General features: G+C 47.5%; 1 protein-coding gene across 3 annotated transcripts in view; it reads left to right on the top strand.

Annotated features, from left to right (window-relative positions):
• The window catches only part of DAPK2 (death associated protein kinase 2), a 113,762-nt gene that overhangs the window by 77,314 nt on the left and 22,334 nt on the right, over nt 1-14,114 (top strand). For all 3 annotated transcript variants that reach the window (XM_012758680.3, XM_012758678.3, XM_012758676.3), the window contains exon 5: nt 9,389-9,518. In XM_012758680.3, coding sequence (XP_012614134.1) covers nt 9,389-9,518 — 130 coding nt within the window. The remainder of the gene's footprint in view (nt 1-9,388; nt 9,519-14,114) is intronic.

The following is a 14,114-nucleotide window of genomic DNA, read 5'->3' as shown; positions in this document are numbered from 1 at the left end:
GACTTTGCTGAATTGAACAATAGCTTTTGGATATTGAAAGACTATTTCCTCTATTTTTCTGTGCTATTCACAAAACAATGGCTATAGGCATGGCACCCTTTTAAATTTAATCTGTGTTATTAAGTAATCTTGCCCATCACTTTCTTAAGTCTAGACTTGAGGAGGCAGTAAGTCAAGTCTTGATTTGAAGCGTTGGCTCATTTCCGGTAAAAATACACCCACCATGGCTGATTTCAAGGTACCAACATGATGTCACTCATTAAAGTTGGGAAGAGGTGTGCGTGGCACCCCATTATGTAGTGTTGGTGTATGGGCTACAGATACAGAAGCACAAATAACTTAACATGGAAATTCTAAATCACAGATTTTTTTTTAAAAAAGGAGGTTATAAGTTTTAAGTATTTATAGTTTTTAATATAATTTATGTTTTATATAATTTTAAATAATAGTCTTGTTTAACAGCTAGCTCACAAAATTCCTGCAAATTTACCAGTCCACTCTCATGAGCCAGAAGGCTCCAACACACCCCTGGTTCTCTGAGACCCTGTAATCTAAAGCATTTTGCAAACAGGATGGTGCTGCACTTGGGCTGAAGTGCTGTGGTGGCAACAGTGGTGTGATCATAGTCATGGCAGCCAGCATTTATTGAGCACTTAATATACATGCAGGCTCTTCTCTAAATGCTCTGCATGCACTTACTCATTTTGCCCACACAACAGGCCTATGAAGGAGGCCCTATGGTCACACCCATTTTATAGAAAGAAGAGGTTCCTAGGGGGCTCCTAGGGCTTCATTGTGCCTCCTCAGAGCCCCTTACCATGTTCCCATTTTGCAGATGAGGGGCCCAAGGCTCAGAGAGATGAGTGACTTGCCAAGGTCACACAGCTAGCCTGGGGCAGAGGTGGAACTCAAACCTATGTCTGATGACAGAGCCCTCTTTAATACTGGTTTTGCACACACTGAACGCTGACTGTGACTTCCTTACAGAGCTTTACAATTCCGATTCTGGAACCCTACTCCTGGTTGAGTCAGATTTTAGTTGGTTCAGTGTTTTTAATACTGTTCCCAGGGGATTCTGATATGCAGTTAGCACAGATGGGGGCCCCCAAAGCACAGCATGGGGCTCAGAATGCCTGGATTGGCCCAGGTTCTTCACTGGTTAGATGGAGGCAACATCCATCCTGACCTCACCTGGTGGCTTCGAGGGTCTGATAAAGGGGTGTGCAGGGAGAGCCCACAGCAGTTGCTAGTTGTGGAGGATAGACCATAGTGCTGACTAGCCCAAGGTTGAAAGCCAGTGGTCCTGGAATGGCCTTGAAAGTGATATTTTATTTCTTTACCTCTATCCCACAAGAACATACAGTGGTTTTCTTTTCTGCTTTACCCAGCAGGGCAGCAGGAGATCAGAGCTATGCAGTGGGTGAGTGGCCAGAGGCTGTGGTTTAACAAATCCAAGTGCATCTGAGTTCAGGCCATTCCCTAAGCCACAGCTATAGCATTCTGGGAAGGACAGGGAGCTGAGCAGCAAATTGATGAAGCACCAGAGCCGGGTCAGAGAGGCACACTTTGCTAGCAGGCAGGGGTGACCCCAGAAGGCACTCTTGCATCAACTGGAAGAAGGGAGGCAATGTGGAAAAGTGGAACACACACAGGATTTGGGGCGGCCTGCACTTGAATCTCAGCTCCACTGCCTACTAGCTGGGCAAACACTTAACCTCCCGTGCCTTGGTTTCTTCACCCATGAAAACAGGGTGATGGCAGTGCTTGCCTCACAGAGTGAGGATCCAATGAGACGAGCGTGACTGCTTTGTAAGCTGGGGAAAGCTACACATTTTGCTGTACATGATCCGCCAGGCTGGGTGTGTGGAGGAACACAGGAGGAGGGGGAGAAGCAGGCCCTGCCCGCAGCAAGTGTGTAGTCTAGCTGGGGAGGCAAGACTCCCAGAACTCTTGGCAGCCTCGGTCATTGAGGTTGCCGCATGAGCAGGGCTGGGAGAGAGGAGGAGGGCCGGGCTGCTGATTCGGATGACACTTCCCACAGGAGAGAGGATTCTGGCAGGGCCTGGAAAATGGGTAGGAGTTCAACAGGCAGATGATAAAAGAATCTCATTCTGGAAGGGAGAGAGATAATCAAGGGAATAGTCACAAAAATGGTAACTACGGGCCACTTATGTGCCTTGTTTGATCCTGATAGTAACCCTCTTAATTAGATTTTATTATCATTCCTAATTTATAGGGGAGAAACCTACACTGAGAGAGGTTAAGTAGCTTGCCCAGTGTCAGGCTGCTGGTAAGTGGCACAACTGGGATTTGAACCCAGATTCCAAGACCTGTCCCTTAGCCATTATCTATGTTGATTCTCCCAAAAGCAGGAAGTGCAGGAGATGCATATGTGGCTGCATTGGTTCATCCATCCATTTATCCAGTAAACAGTAACCGAGTACATACTACAACGCCAGCCACCCGGGGTGCTAGGGATGGAAAGGAGCGGCAAGGCCCCTGTCCTCCCTCATGGGGCTTTCGTACAGTGGGGACAGGACATGCAGGAAGTAATTACAGTGCAGTTGGCTTTCTGCCAGAGGCACATACAAGGTGCCACACAGGCCCTTGGGTGGGAACAACTAGCTGTGTGTCAGAGGGGAGGGGGGTTGCAGAAGACATTCAGGCGTGAGTGTGTCAGAGCTGGGAGGTGATGGGGAGAAGGAGCTTGTCAAGGAAGGGCGTTGCAGCGGGGTGAACTGCAGAGGGGTGGGGTGATGAGGCAGAGGCAGGGATGTAGCAGAGAGGGAGCTGGCTGGAGGTGGGAGGGGGCAAGAGGGCCTATTTAGCCAAGCTACAGTGAATGCTGGGCATGGACCATACTGGAGACTTGGGAGAGGCTTCCTGTGGTCCCATCTACAGTGTGCCAGGAGGAGAGGGAGCCATGGTACCCTGGACATCTGTCCATAGAGGCCTGGCAGCAGGCGGCTTTGCTTCCTCTGATTGCCCAGCACTGTCTGAATAACCTGAGCTGTGCCTCACGTTGCCAGTGAAGGTGCACAGACCTCACTCAGCAGCAGGCAGGACACACAGGCACCTGGAGAGGGCCCTGGGCAGGGCATCGGCAGACCTGGGCTCTGCTCCTTGCTCAGTGGTGTTGGCAGTTTCTTGACCTCTCTGGGCTGCTCTACAACATGAAGGGACTAAATGATCTCTGAGGTCCCTTGCAGCCCCCAACATTGTGAGTCTGGAGATGAAATGGGGTGGGAGGAAGGAAGCAGAAGAGGAGTGGGGAGGAGGAGGTGGGCGTGTGAAAGGGCACGTCCCTCAGCTCAGAGCAGGTGATTCAACAGGGTTCAGTCTAAGCTCCCAGGAATGACTGCTAATGCTGCATCCCAGAAAAGACGAACAGACACAGCCATTGTTCCCTGAAATCTTGCTGGGTGCTGCTCCTTACATAGACCATCTCTCTGAATCCTCAGAACAACCCTACGCCTTGGTAGATACTGTCCTTATTTTATAGATGGGAAACCGAGGCTCCAAGAGGTCCCGTGACTTTGCCCAGGTTTCATATTGTGAGTGGCAGAGCTGGGATTTGGACCCAGACCTGACTCCCAGCCCCTGTCCTTTGTGCTTTATTACACATCCCCCTGGGGGTGACTTCACCCTGCACAGGCTCCTGGGCACACTGTGCTGAGGACATAGGTCTTCCCCGGAGGAGTAGCTTCCAGTTGGCACCACAGCAGGCACCTCTGTCCAGACCCACCAGGACATGAAGGGGCACATTGTCCTCTCCCACGGGTGCCTGCCTGGTGGGCTGAGCTGGATGGGTTTGTTTTGACAGGTGAGGGCAGATCAACCTCCTGGTGGAAGCTCCAAGGCCCTGAGCCAGGTAGGCAGTGGCAGCAGCTACGAGAATGTGATTCCTCCCTCCAGCCGTGCTTTGGAGGTGATGTCAGGTGTGTGGGTGAAGTATTTGGCTGAAGTGAATAAAGCTGGAGGAGATTGATAGGAGTGGGGAGTATGGACAGGATCATACTACAAAGGGTGCTCTGGCTTGGGCCCAGTGGCCTGTTCTTCCTTCCTGACCTGGGACCAGTAGGCCTGAGCCTTTTACATGTCCTGCTCAGGACCCAGAGCCCAAAAGCATGGATTTTCCCATCCAGCTTGGGATGTTGTGCCACTTTGAAATTGCAGAGGCTAGAGCTTTGGATGTCATCCAGTGTCTAACTTAGAGGCTGGGACTGAGGCCCATAGAAAGGAAGTAGCCTGCTTAGGCTCACACAGCCTTGGGTGGTGAAGCTGGAATGTGGTTTCCTATCCACAGGCCCGGGCTCTTCTTCACCACTCAGCTCTGTTTGTGAGAGAGGAAGCAGAGAAGCTTAGACCAAATCCTTGGGAAACTGCTGCTTTGCTGGCCCTCAGCAACTTTGTGGACCCTCCTGACCCAGCCCCATCACAGCCCTGTGGGAGGAGTGTGCTCTGGCGCCCCTAGTGGTGGTGGAGGGTCTGTGGCCCCGGATTCTTTTAGTTCTCTTCAGCAAATATTAACGAAAGGTGCAGCATGCTACTTACCATAGGGGATGCCAGGAACCCTAAAACCAATTTTAATTTTCCCAGGGAAAGGGCCACCACCTAGGAAAGTGGCATCAGGTATGAGAGACAGCCTACAGCTTAGGATGCCGGCAAGCACCATCTGTGCTGAGGTTAGAGCACAAGGTCAGGAGAAGCTTCATTGAAAAGTAAAGGAGTGAAAGGAGGCAGAGGTCGTGGGGGAATAGGCTCTGCAAGCCTGAGAGGAGCAGCAAAGGCATCCATGGCCAGAGGAACAGCCAGAGCAAAGGATGGAATTGAGATGTCATTCTGGTTTGGAAATACCCACCCTGAGCGGAGAGAGGGCAGGTACAGGCAGGTGACGGGTGCTGAGGCTGGACACGGGGCAGAGGCAGCTGGTGCCTCGGATGCCTCAAATATGAGGCAGGGCATTTGGGCTTTCTCTGCTGGTCAGTGGGACCATGGAAGATACTTAACCAGATTGGGTGATGTGGTGGGGAGAAAGTAACAAGTGCTGGGGAAGCCCCTGCTGGCCTCTACCTTTGACATTATGAGCTGTTGTACCTTGGGCAAATCACTTAGTTCTCTGAGCCTCAGTTTTCTCATCTGCAAATAGGGTTCATAATGGTACCTACCACTCAGGCTGGCTGTAAGGATCACGTAGAGCACTAGTGTAAACATGCTACAGCACTTGGTAGACATGCTGTAAGTCTCTGCCCTGCCTCCAGAGTATCATCAGGCTATTAGTGGAGGTTGGGACAGCAAGAAGGAGCTGCAGATATGGGGGTCCAAATCCCTGGGACAGCCTTGGAATCACCTGGGTGGCTGCGGAAGGAAGCAGAAACATCGTGCAGTGGCAGGGAGCCCATGGCCTGCTCACTCCCAGTCAGGGTGTGTCTGGTCCCAATGGCCCTCACAGTGAGTATGAGATGGAGGCAAGAACCCAGGTCCTGATCAATCCTGAACAATCCTGCGATCCCATAGCCCCCTCCCAGCCTGAAACCCCCAGGCCACTTCCCTTTATCCAGACCCAGCTTGGGTACCTGGCCAGGACCTCTGTTTTCTCATCTGAAATGACATCCAGCTCAGGAGCCCCTGAGGCTTTGAGGGCCAGGCCAGGAGTGGGGTCAGGGGCTACTCACCTGACCAGAAGAAAAGGCATCCTGGGGGTGGGAAGCAAGTGCCAGAGCCAGCCACGAGGTTGCCCCAGGTTGCCAGTCCCAAGGAGCATTCCTGCTTCTCCTTCAGACAGCTTGATAAGAGCCTTGAGAAGCAAGGAAGGGGGATCACTTAGTGGTTAGGAGCATAAGCTTTGGGGTCTGACAGGTTAGGTTAAAAATCTCCGTGTCTACGAGCTGGTATTACAGTCTTGGTTTCTTTTTTTTTTTTTTTTTGAGACCAAGTCTCACTTTGTTGCCCAGGCTAGAGTGCGGTGGCGTCAGCCTAGCTCACAACAACCTCAAACTCCAGGGCTCAAGTGGTCCTCCTGCCTCAGCCTCCCGAGTAGGTGGGATAATAGGCATGTACCACCATGCCTGGCTAATTTTTTCTATTTTTACTTGTTTGGCTCATTCCTTTCTATTTTTAGTAGAGACGGGATCTCGCTCTTTCTCAGGCTGGTCTCGAACTCCTGAGCTCAAGCAATCTTCCCATCTCGGCCTCCCAGAGTGCTAGGATTACAGGAGTGAGTCACTGCGCCCGGCCAAGTCTTGGTTTCTTTTCCTGCAAAAGAGGAATGATAACACCCACCGCACCGTAGTTGAGAGAGTTCAGTGACGCATAAAGTATGTCACGTGCTTAGTTAGCTTTAGGTCCTATATATTGCAGGGGCTTAATAAATGGCACCTGTCTGCACTCATGGAACGTTAATTGAGCACTTAGTGGATGCCGGGCTGTATCCCAAGCTCTAGGGAGATGAGAGGAACAAAACCCTTGCAAAGCTTGCAGCCTAGTGGAGGGTGACAGATAAGTAAGCAGATCAGCTTGCTTAAGCAGCACTGTAGTAGGAAAGTACAGGGTATTTTGGGAACCGAGGAGGTGGTGGGCATGGCATGGGGGGAGCAGGGAAGGCCTCCTGGAGGAGGTGCTATTTTTACTGAAATGTGAAGAGGAATTAGCCAGGTTTTGGATGGGGATAGTGCAGGGAGAGTGTTCCAAGCAGAGATATCACCTGCTCTGTGTTAGGTTTAGGGTGGGACTGAGGACAGATGAGACTCATGTGAAAAAAACGTGGCCTTGCCCTAAGATTCTCATTAGCCAGTGGAGAGCTCTTTCCCCTGGGCCGTGGGCCACAGAGGTGAGTGGATGTGGGGCTGGGAGCCTCCTCACCTCCCCGAGGCAGCATTGCCTTGGAAATCTCAGCCTCAGTTCTCCTCCCCGCCTCAGCCCTGCTTCCCCGTAGTCCTGGGGATCTCCAGGTCTGGTGTGTCCACCTCTGCCCACTGTGGTTCCCCCATGAGTGTGTTGTATGGTGGCATCCTGGGCCCTGAGCTATGGTGGTCAACAGGGCCTGGGCCCTTGTCCCTTAGCCCTAGGGAGGGGTCTCAGGGCCTTTCCCCTAACAGGAGATGTTCCTAAGAGTGGAGGGAGCAGCTGCCTGCCTGGGGGGGCAGTAGGGAGGGTGCAGCTCACTGCATGGGGTGCTAGGACTCTTGGGGTCCATGCGCAGCCACCAGCGAGCTGGGCTGGAAGCATTGGAGTAGGGCCACCTGCCTGGATCCTGTGTACTCACCTCCCCACCCTCACTCCTTTCTGCAGAGCCTAAGCATCTGCTCTGCCTTCGGAAAAGACTTTTGACACATTTTCAAAATAATGTTGAGAGCAATCTCCAGAGGGGAAGAAGAATAAACAAGCTTAAAAAATGCAACAGGAAATGTGTTGTGTGTGTGTGTGTGTGTATTTTTTTAAGGAGGGGAAAAAAAAAAAAAAGCAAGGGAGGGCCTCAGCCAGCGCCCTTGAGTGAAAGTTTCCAGCTGGGAGGTCACAGAGACTTCAGGGAGCCAGGGCACCTGGGGTGAGGCTTCAGTGCAGATGCAGCATCAGCTCAGTTGACAGCCAGGAGCCAGCGCCCTGCTCTGTCCTGCAGGGGCAAAGATGCAGAGATCTGAGTCCTCCCTCCAGCTGAGGACGGCTCTGGTAGGGGGCTAGGACAAAGACAGCGAAGGACTATTGGACCAGGGAAAACATGTTAAATGTCGTAACAGAAATGTTCAAATAAGCCTGAAGGGACCCGAGGGAGGGAGGGCTCACTCCTGGTGGTGGTAGGAAGGGGTTTGGGGCTTCTTAGGAAAGTCTTCAAGGATGAGGTGGGTTGAGCCAGACTTTGGAGCCCAGCTAGCATTTCGATGGGCAGAGACTGAACAGAAGAAGGCCTTCCAGGTAGCCCCAGAGCAGATGGTGTGGGCAAAAGTGCAAAGTGGCAAATCCTTCGGTGCTTTGAGAAACAGAGATATTTAATTTTCTTAAACATTTATTTACTTAACAGCTATACTGAGATATAATTCACATACCATGCAATTCACTCACTTAATGTATGCAATGCACAAAGTTATATAACCAGCACCATAGTCATTTATAGGATAATTTTAGAATCAACTTTAGAACATTTTCATCACCCCAAAAATCAGCCATGTACTCGTTAGCAGTCACTCCCCCCAGTCCTAGGCAACTGCTAATCTACTTTCTGTTTCTATGGATTTGCCTATTCTGGATATTTCATATAAATGGAATCATACATGTAATCTTTTGTGACTGGTTCTTTCACTTGGCATAATTTTTTCAAGATTCATCCATGCTGTAGTTGGTATCAGTACTTCATTCCTTTTTGTTTTTGTTTTTGTTTTTACTTCATTCCTTTTTATGGCTGAATAGTATTCACATACACATACACATTTGGTTTATCCATTCATCAGCTGATGGACATTTGGGGTGTTTTCACTCTAGGGCTATTGTGAATATGCAGCTGTGAACATATGTGTACACATTTTAGCGTGGATGTGTTTTCAGGACATTCCGTTCTGCATGGAGTTGTGAGGAGTAGGAGAAAGAGGGTGAAGCAGAGGGACCTGCTCACCCACTTCATCGTCTGAGTGGTTGGGTGGGAGTGAGAAGGGACAGCTGGGTTCCTGCTCTGTCCTCACTGGGAGTCTAGGTGTGTGAGGACCAGGCTCCTGGGATGTGTAAGGGGCTGTCCCTGCACCACCACCAACTGCATTGTTGTGTCAGACCTGGCAGCTGTTTGCTGGGCTGGAAATAGCCTGAGCAGCTGGTATTTTCCCTGGAAATTGGGTGCATTTTTTCTCCCCTGTGTCCTGCTGAGGGCCAAAATTAGTTAAACACACAGAGAAATGTGAGCCATGCAGTCATTCTAGAGGAGGGGAGTGTTGTCAACAGGAAGCTGGCCGGCTGGGGGAAAGGGGTGGTCAGGAAGACCAAGGTCAGTGAGCCCGAGTAAGGCGAGGCTGAGCTGATGCCCCGACCCTGTCACACTCACACAGAGGTGGCGGTTTTGTTTACAGGAAATGCTGCAAGTATCTCATTTGACAGATCAGGAAACAGAAGCGCTGCATTAAAGGGACCTGCCACTCAGAGACAGAAGGGAGATTAAAGCCGAAATCTTCAGTTCTGCTGTTAGCAAAAGGTTTGATAAAACCCAGGCCTTGCCCTCAGCTCTGTGCCTGTTTTTGAGTTCACAGGGGAAGACTGAGGACACAAAAACAAGGAGTTTATGCTGTTTTTGTCTGCTAAAAAAGAAAACCCAAACCCTACCCCAAACCCCAAAGGAAAAACACAAAACAGGGCTTTAATGACCACCTTTTTTTATTTCTTCCTTCCTTTTTTTTTTTTTGTTCTCCAGCCAGAAAACATTATGTTGTTAGACAAGAATATTCCCATTCCACACATCAAGCTGATTGACTTTGGCCTGGCTCATGAAATAGAAGATGGAGTTGAATTTAAGAGCATTTTTGGGACACCAGAATTTGTTGGTGAGTTTCAGGCCAAGAATCTGGCACCAAAGGTAGAGAAATAGCAAACCTGTGTCTGTGGCTATGGCCTCTGGGCTGAGAGTTGATGCCTGGGGACATCCGCTAGAAACCTAATCGGTGGGGAAGGAAATGTCTTGCTGGGCCCCTGCATGAGGGTGCAGGTGCAGGCTTTGAGCACCCAGTGGGGCTCAGAGTGGGGGTGTACAGTTAGGGCTAGAAGCCTTTGCAGAGTTAAATCCTCCCAGAGCTGGCCCCACCACCTCCTCTTAGAGGAGTTTATTGTGAGGATTTAAAACTGCGTCACCCTCTTGTGTTCCCATAAACTCAACCTTCTCTAAAATAGCTTGATTTCCTGAAAAGGAAAAAGGAAGCCATCTGCCAGATGTACCCATCCACCTCTCTTGTGAGCCTGGCCTTTCTTCATGCGTGGGGGTGCCCAGCTCCCTTGGATCCCTGGCTGCCTTTCTCTTCCCTCTGTGTCTCTCACAATTGGCCCAGGCCCCTGCCTGTTCTGCACCCTGGAGGCCCCATTTTATGGCTTGGGCTGGAGGTTGAGAGTCAGGAAGAAATACCCCTGCAGAGGGGAAACAAACGAATAAATAGAACCACCATCTATTTGGGAGTTGGAGTGGTCTTAGAGATGGGAGGAGGGTGTGGTCTCCTTAAAATCTGGGGACTAAAACGTCTGACCACAGTATAATCAAAAAGAAACCAGAATGTGTTAGACCATCCATCCTGATGGATTTCCAAGCCACATATTAGCTCAGCAGTCACTGTGGAATGTTGCTAAGAGAGACCTCACAGACCTCAGGGCAGGGAGCCCTTGCTGTGTGCCAGGCACTATGTCTTGCACACTACCGACATTGTCTCAGGTAATCCTTAGATGGCTTCATGAACCCGATTTAATCATTTTCTCCGTTAAGTACCTTGTTCAAGTGCAACACAACCAGTAGGTGGTGGAGCTGAGATTCAAATACAGATACGGCCAACATCAAAGCCTATGCTCCTTGTTATACCTGGTTGTCTCTCTAAGAAGACCCTCAAGGAACTTACAGTTTAGTTGTGAAAACAAGACGTCAAACCACCGAATGAGAGTGCTGGCTTTTCAGATCATCTGGTCTAGTTTAACTAATGTGGAAATGGAGGGCTGGGGGATTTTAGTTAAGGTCAACCAAGGTCATTCTTCATCTACTGCATGGTGCACTGAGTGAGCCACATTCAGAATGACACGCTGAAGGTCACAAGTTGGTGGCAGAGGCAACTTAAACCTGGGGCACAGACATCAGAAGTTTGAGACAGTTGCCTACCATTCACATGTGTGGTAAAAATGGATGTTTATTAGTTAAGTTTATACCAACTGTTAAATAACAATAGTTCAACTAGAAATTCAGAGCAATAATAGAAGGGATGTCACAAGACAGGATGTGATTAATTATAAAGCAAGTCACATAAGACAGTTCTAAAAGACTGTTCAGATGAGATATCCACACTGGCAAAGTCAATGGGATCAGTCATGACCTTGAGTCAGTGAGGTGCAAAGGGCTGCTGTTGGGAGTGGGAGAAGTCTCTGGAGCAGGGTGGGAAGTGAGCGAGGGTAGAGGAGGAACACATCCCAGGTTCTGTGATACCAAAGCAGAAGAGTAAGACCAGAATGAGTGCATTTATCAGGGGCAAGTCACTGTCTACTCTGAATGGAGCCAAGAGTTCACGCCAGACTTTTGGTATGAGTAGTATTGATGAGTGGGGCCAGACTGTGGAGGGTTTTCCCAGTGGTATGCTGATAAATGTCTAACAATCAGGTCTCAAAAAAAGAATCCTTAATTTATAGTATTGGCCAGTTTCAAGATACCAATGTTGTCATTGAATACAGAGTTGGGAAGAGATGTACATCATTGCCTCTTATTAACCAGTATGATTTTGTTTGCAATGGTTTTGTTTGTATCTTACAGATATATAGGGCAATTCCTCTAAGCCTCTACCTAAATTATGATGACTTTCTTTCCCAAGATCCCTTAAGCAACAGATTACAACTTTCCCCTGTTTCCACCATTCCTTTGAAATTTCAACCTGAGAGCCAGGTTAAAAAGTTAGTGTCAGCTTTCAGTAGTGTGGTGGACAAAAGGCTCTCCTACTACAAATCTGGATTCTTGAGAAAAAAAATTTCTTTTCAATGAAATTCTGGGCTAATAGGAAATGAGAAATCTTTAAAGATAATAACTCTTTCAGCACCACCTGTTACACCCCCAAAAGCTAGTGAATTGAACTTAGAGCTGGAGCTGTGAGCAGCAAAACAAACAAATAAACAAAAAAATAGGAGTACCTCCCAGAGGCAGTTGTACACATCAGCATCTCAATCAGAGTCTAGCAATATTTAGATGTTCAAGGATATAAGACATCGAAATGGTCAGATTTTGACTATAAAATAAGTGGAATGTATATAGAAACAAAAGGCAGAATCACAAGAATGAGCAAACAAGAAGAGATGTCAAAAATGACCAGGAAAATTTTTAAAAGAACCAGATAGATATAATTTTTAAAAATTCAAAAGAAATTCAATATATAATTTTTAAAATTTAAAACTCGATGAGGCTGAGTGAGGTAGCTCATGACTATAATCCTAGTACTCTGAGAGGCAGTGGCAGGAAGATGAAACCAGGCTTAAGATCAGGAGTTTGAAACCAGTCTAAACAAGAGCAAGATCTCATCTCTACAAAAAATAGAAAAAATTAGCTGAGTGTGTGGCCTGCACCTTTAATCCCGTCTACTCAGGAGGCTGAGGCAGGAGGATGTTTTGCATCCAGGAGTTTGAGGTTGCAGTGAGCTATGATGATAGCACTGTACTCTAGCCAGTGCAAGAGAGCAAGATTCTGTCTCAAAAAAACAAAAACAAAACACAACCCTCAATGCATGGGTTAAACAGCAGATTGCACACAGCTAAGGAGAGAATTGAAGACTTGAATGACTGAGCTGAAAAAAATTAGCTGGAGTACCATAGAGTGACAAAGACATGGCAATATGAAAGAAAGAATAAGTAAAAGAGGGTATAAAAAAAAGCCTAACATAGGTCTCTTTGGAATCCTAAAAGGAGGAAATAGAGACAATAAAGGAGAAGCAACATTTGAGGGGAATGACTGAGAATTTTCAGAACTGCATCCATGCACAGATACAGAAGCACAATGTATACCATGCAGGAAAAAAACAAATGCACACCTAGACACATTACAGTGAAGCTAGGGTACCAAAGACAAAGCAGCCAGAGAGAAAAGACAGATCACCTACAAAAGAACAATAGATTGACAGTATACTTCTCAAAACAACAATGGAAGCCAGTAGACGATGGAATATTATCTTAAAGAGCTGAGGAAAAATAAAAAACCCATAGTTGTATGCCCAGAAAAATTATATTTTAAGAATAAAGGGGAAAGATTCAGGAAATACAAAAAGAACAATAATAAACCGCCAAAACATTAAAATAGAGTTATTACCAATCGACCTTCATTAATAGAACTTCTCTCTCTCTGTCTTGTTTTGTTTTGCTTTTGAGGCAGGATCTTGAACTCTGTCACCCTGGCTAGAGTGCAGTGGCATCATCATAGCTCACTGCAACCTCAACCTCTTAGGCTCAAGTGATCCTCTTGTCTCAGCCTCCCAAGTAGCTGAGATTACAGGTGCATGCCACCATGCCTGGTTAATTATTCTATTTTCTGTAGAGACAGGATTTTGCTCTGGCTCAGGCTAGTCTCAAATCCCTGGCATTAAGCCATTCTCCTGCCTCAGTCTCCCAAAACATAAAAGATGGACTTCTGAATTTAGGAAATGAACTCTGAAGGGAGATCTCAGAGCAAGGAGTAATAGGAGCAAAGAAATCAGTAAACATTAAGTAAATATAAACATTTTCTGTCTAAAATCATGATGATGATGATGATAAAGATTTAATTGTGGGGTTAACGGACAGAACTAAAAACTGAAGAAAATAATGTTAACTAGAACAGAGAGTGTTTGAAATTAGTGTTCTAAGCTTTTTGGATTATTTGAGAAGGGTCAAAATGCTGCTTTATGTTAGAATTTGTTAGATATCTGTAGTCAAGTCTCAAGAGTAGCCATTTTAAAAAAAGAAGTTGAGGAAAAAGCAATAAGAAAACTAACCCAGGCCGGGCGCTGTGGCTCACGCCTGTAATCCTAGCTCTTGGGAGGCCGAGGCGGGCGGATTGCTCAAGGTCAGGAGTTCAAAACCAGCCTGAGCAAGAGTGAGACCCCGTCTCTACTATAAATAGAAAGAAATTAATTGGCCAACTGATATATATATAAAAAATTAGCTGGGCATGGTGACGCATGCCTGTAGTCCCAGCTACTCGGGAGGCTGAGGCAGGAGGATTGCTTGAGCCCAGGAGTTTGAGGTTGCTGTGAGCTAGGCTGACGCCACGGCACTCACTCTAGCCTGGGCAACAAAGCGAGACTCTGTCTCAAAAAAAAAAAAATAAAAAAAATAAAAAAATAAAAAAAAAAAAAAAAAAAAGAAAACTAACCCAAAATCTCCATTAAAAAAAAAGGCAAGAAAGGAGAAGGAAAGCACACACGTACAAAAACAAAAATAGA

This window comes from Microcebus murinus, chromosome 6 (assembly GCF_040939455.1).
Source record: "Microcebus murinus isolate Inina chromosome 6, M.murinus_Inina_mat1.0, whole genome shotgun sequence".
Lineage (NCBI taxonomy): Eukaryota > Metazoa > Chordata > Mammalia > Primates > Cheirogaleidae > Microcebus > Microcebus murinus.
This window is presented reverse-complemented; position numbering and strand designations above follow the sequence as displayed.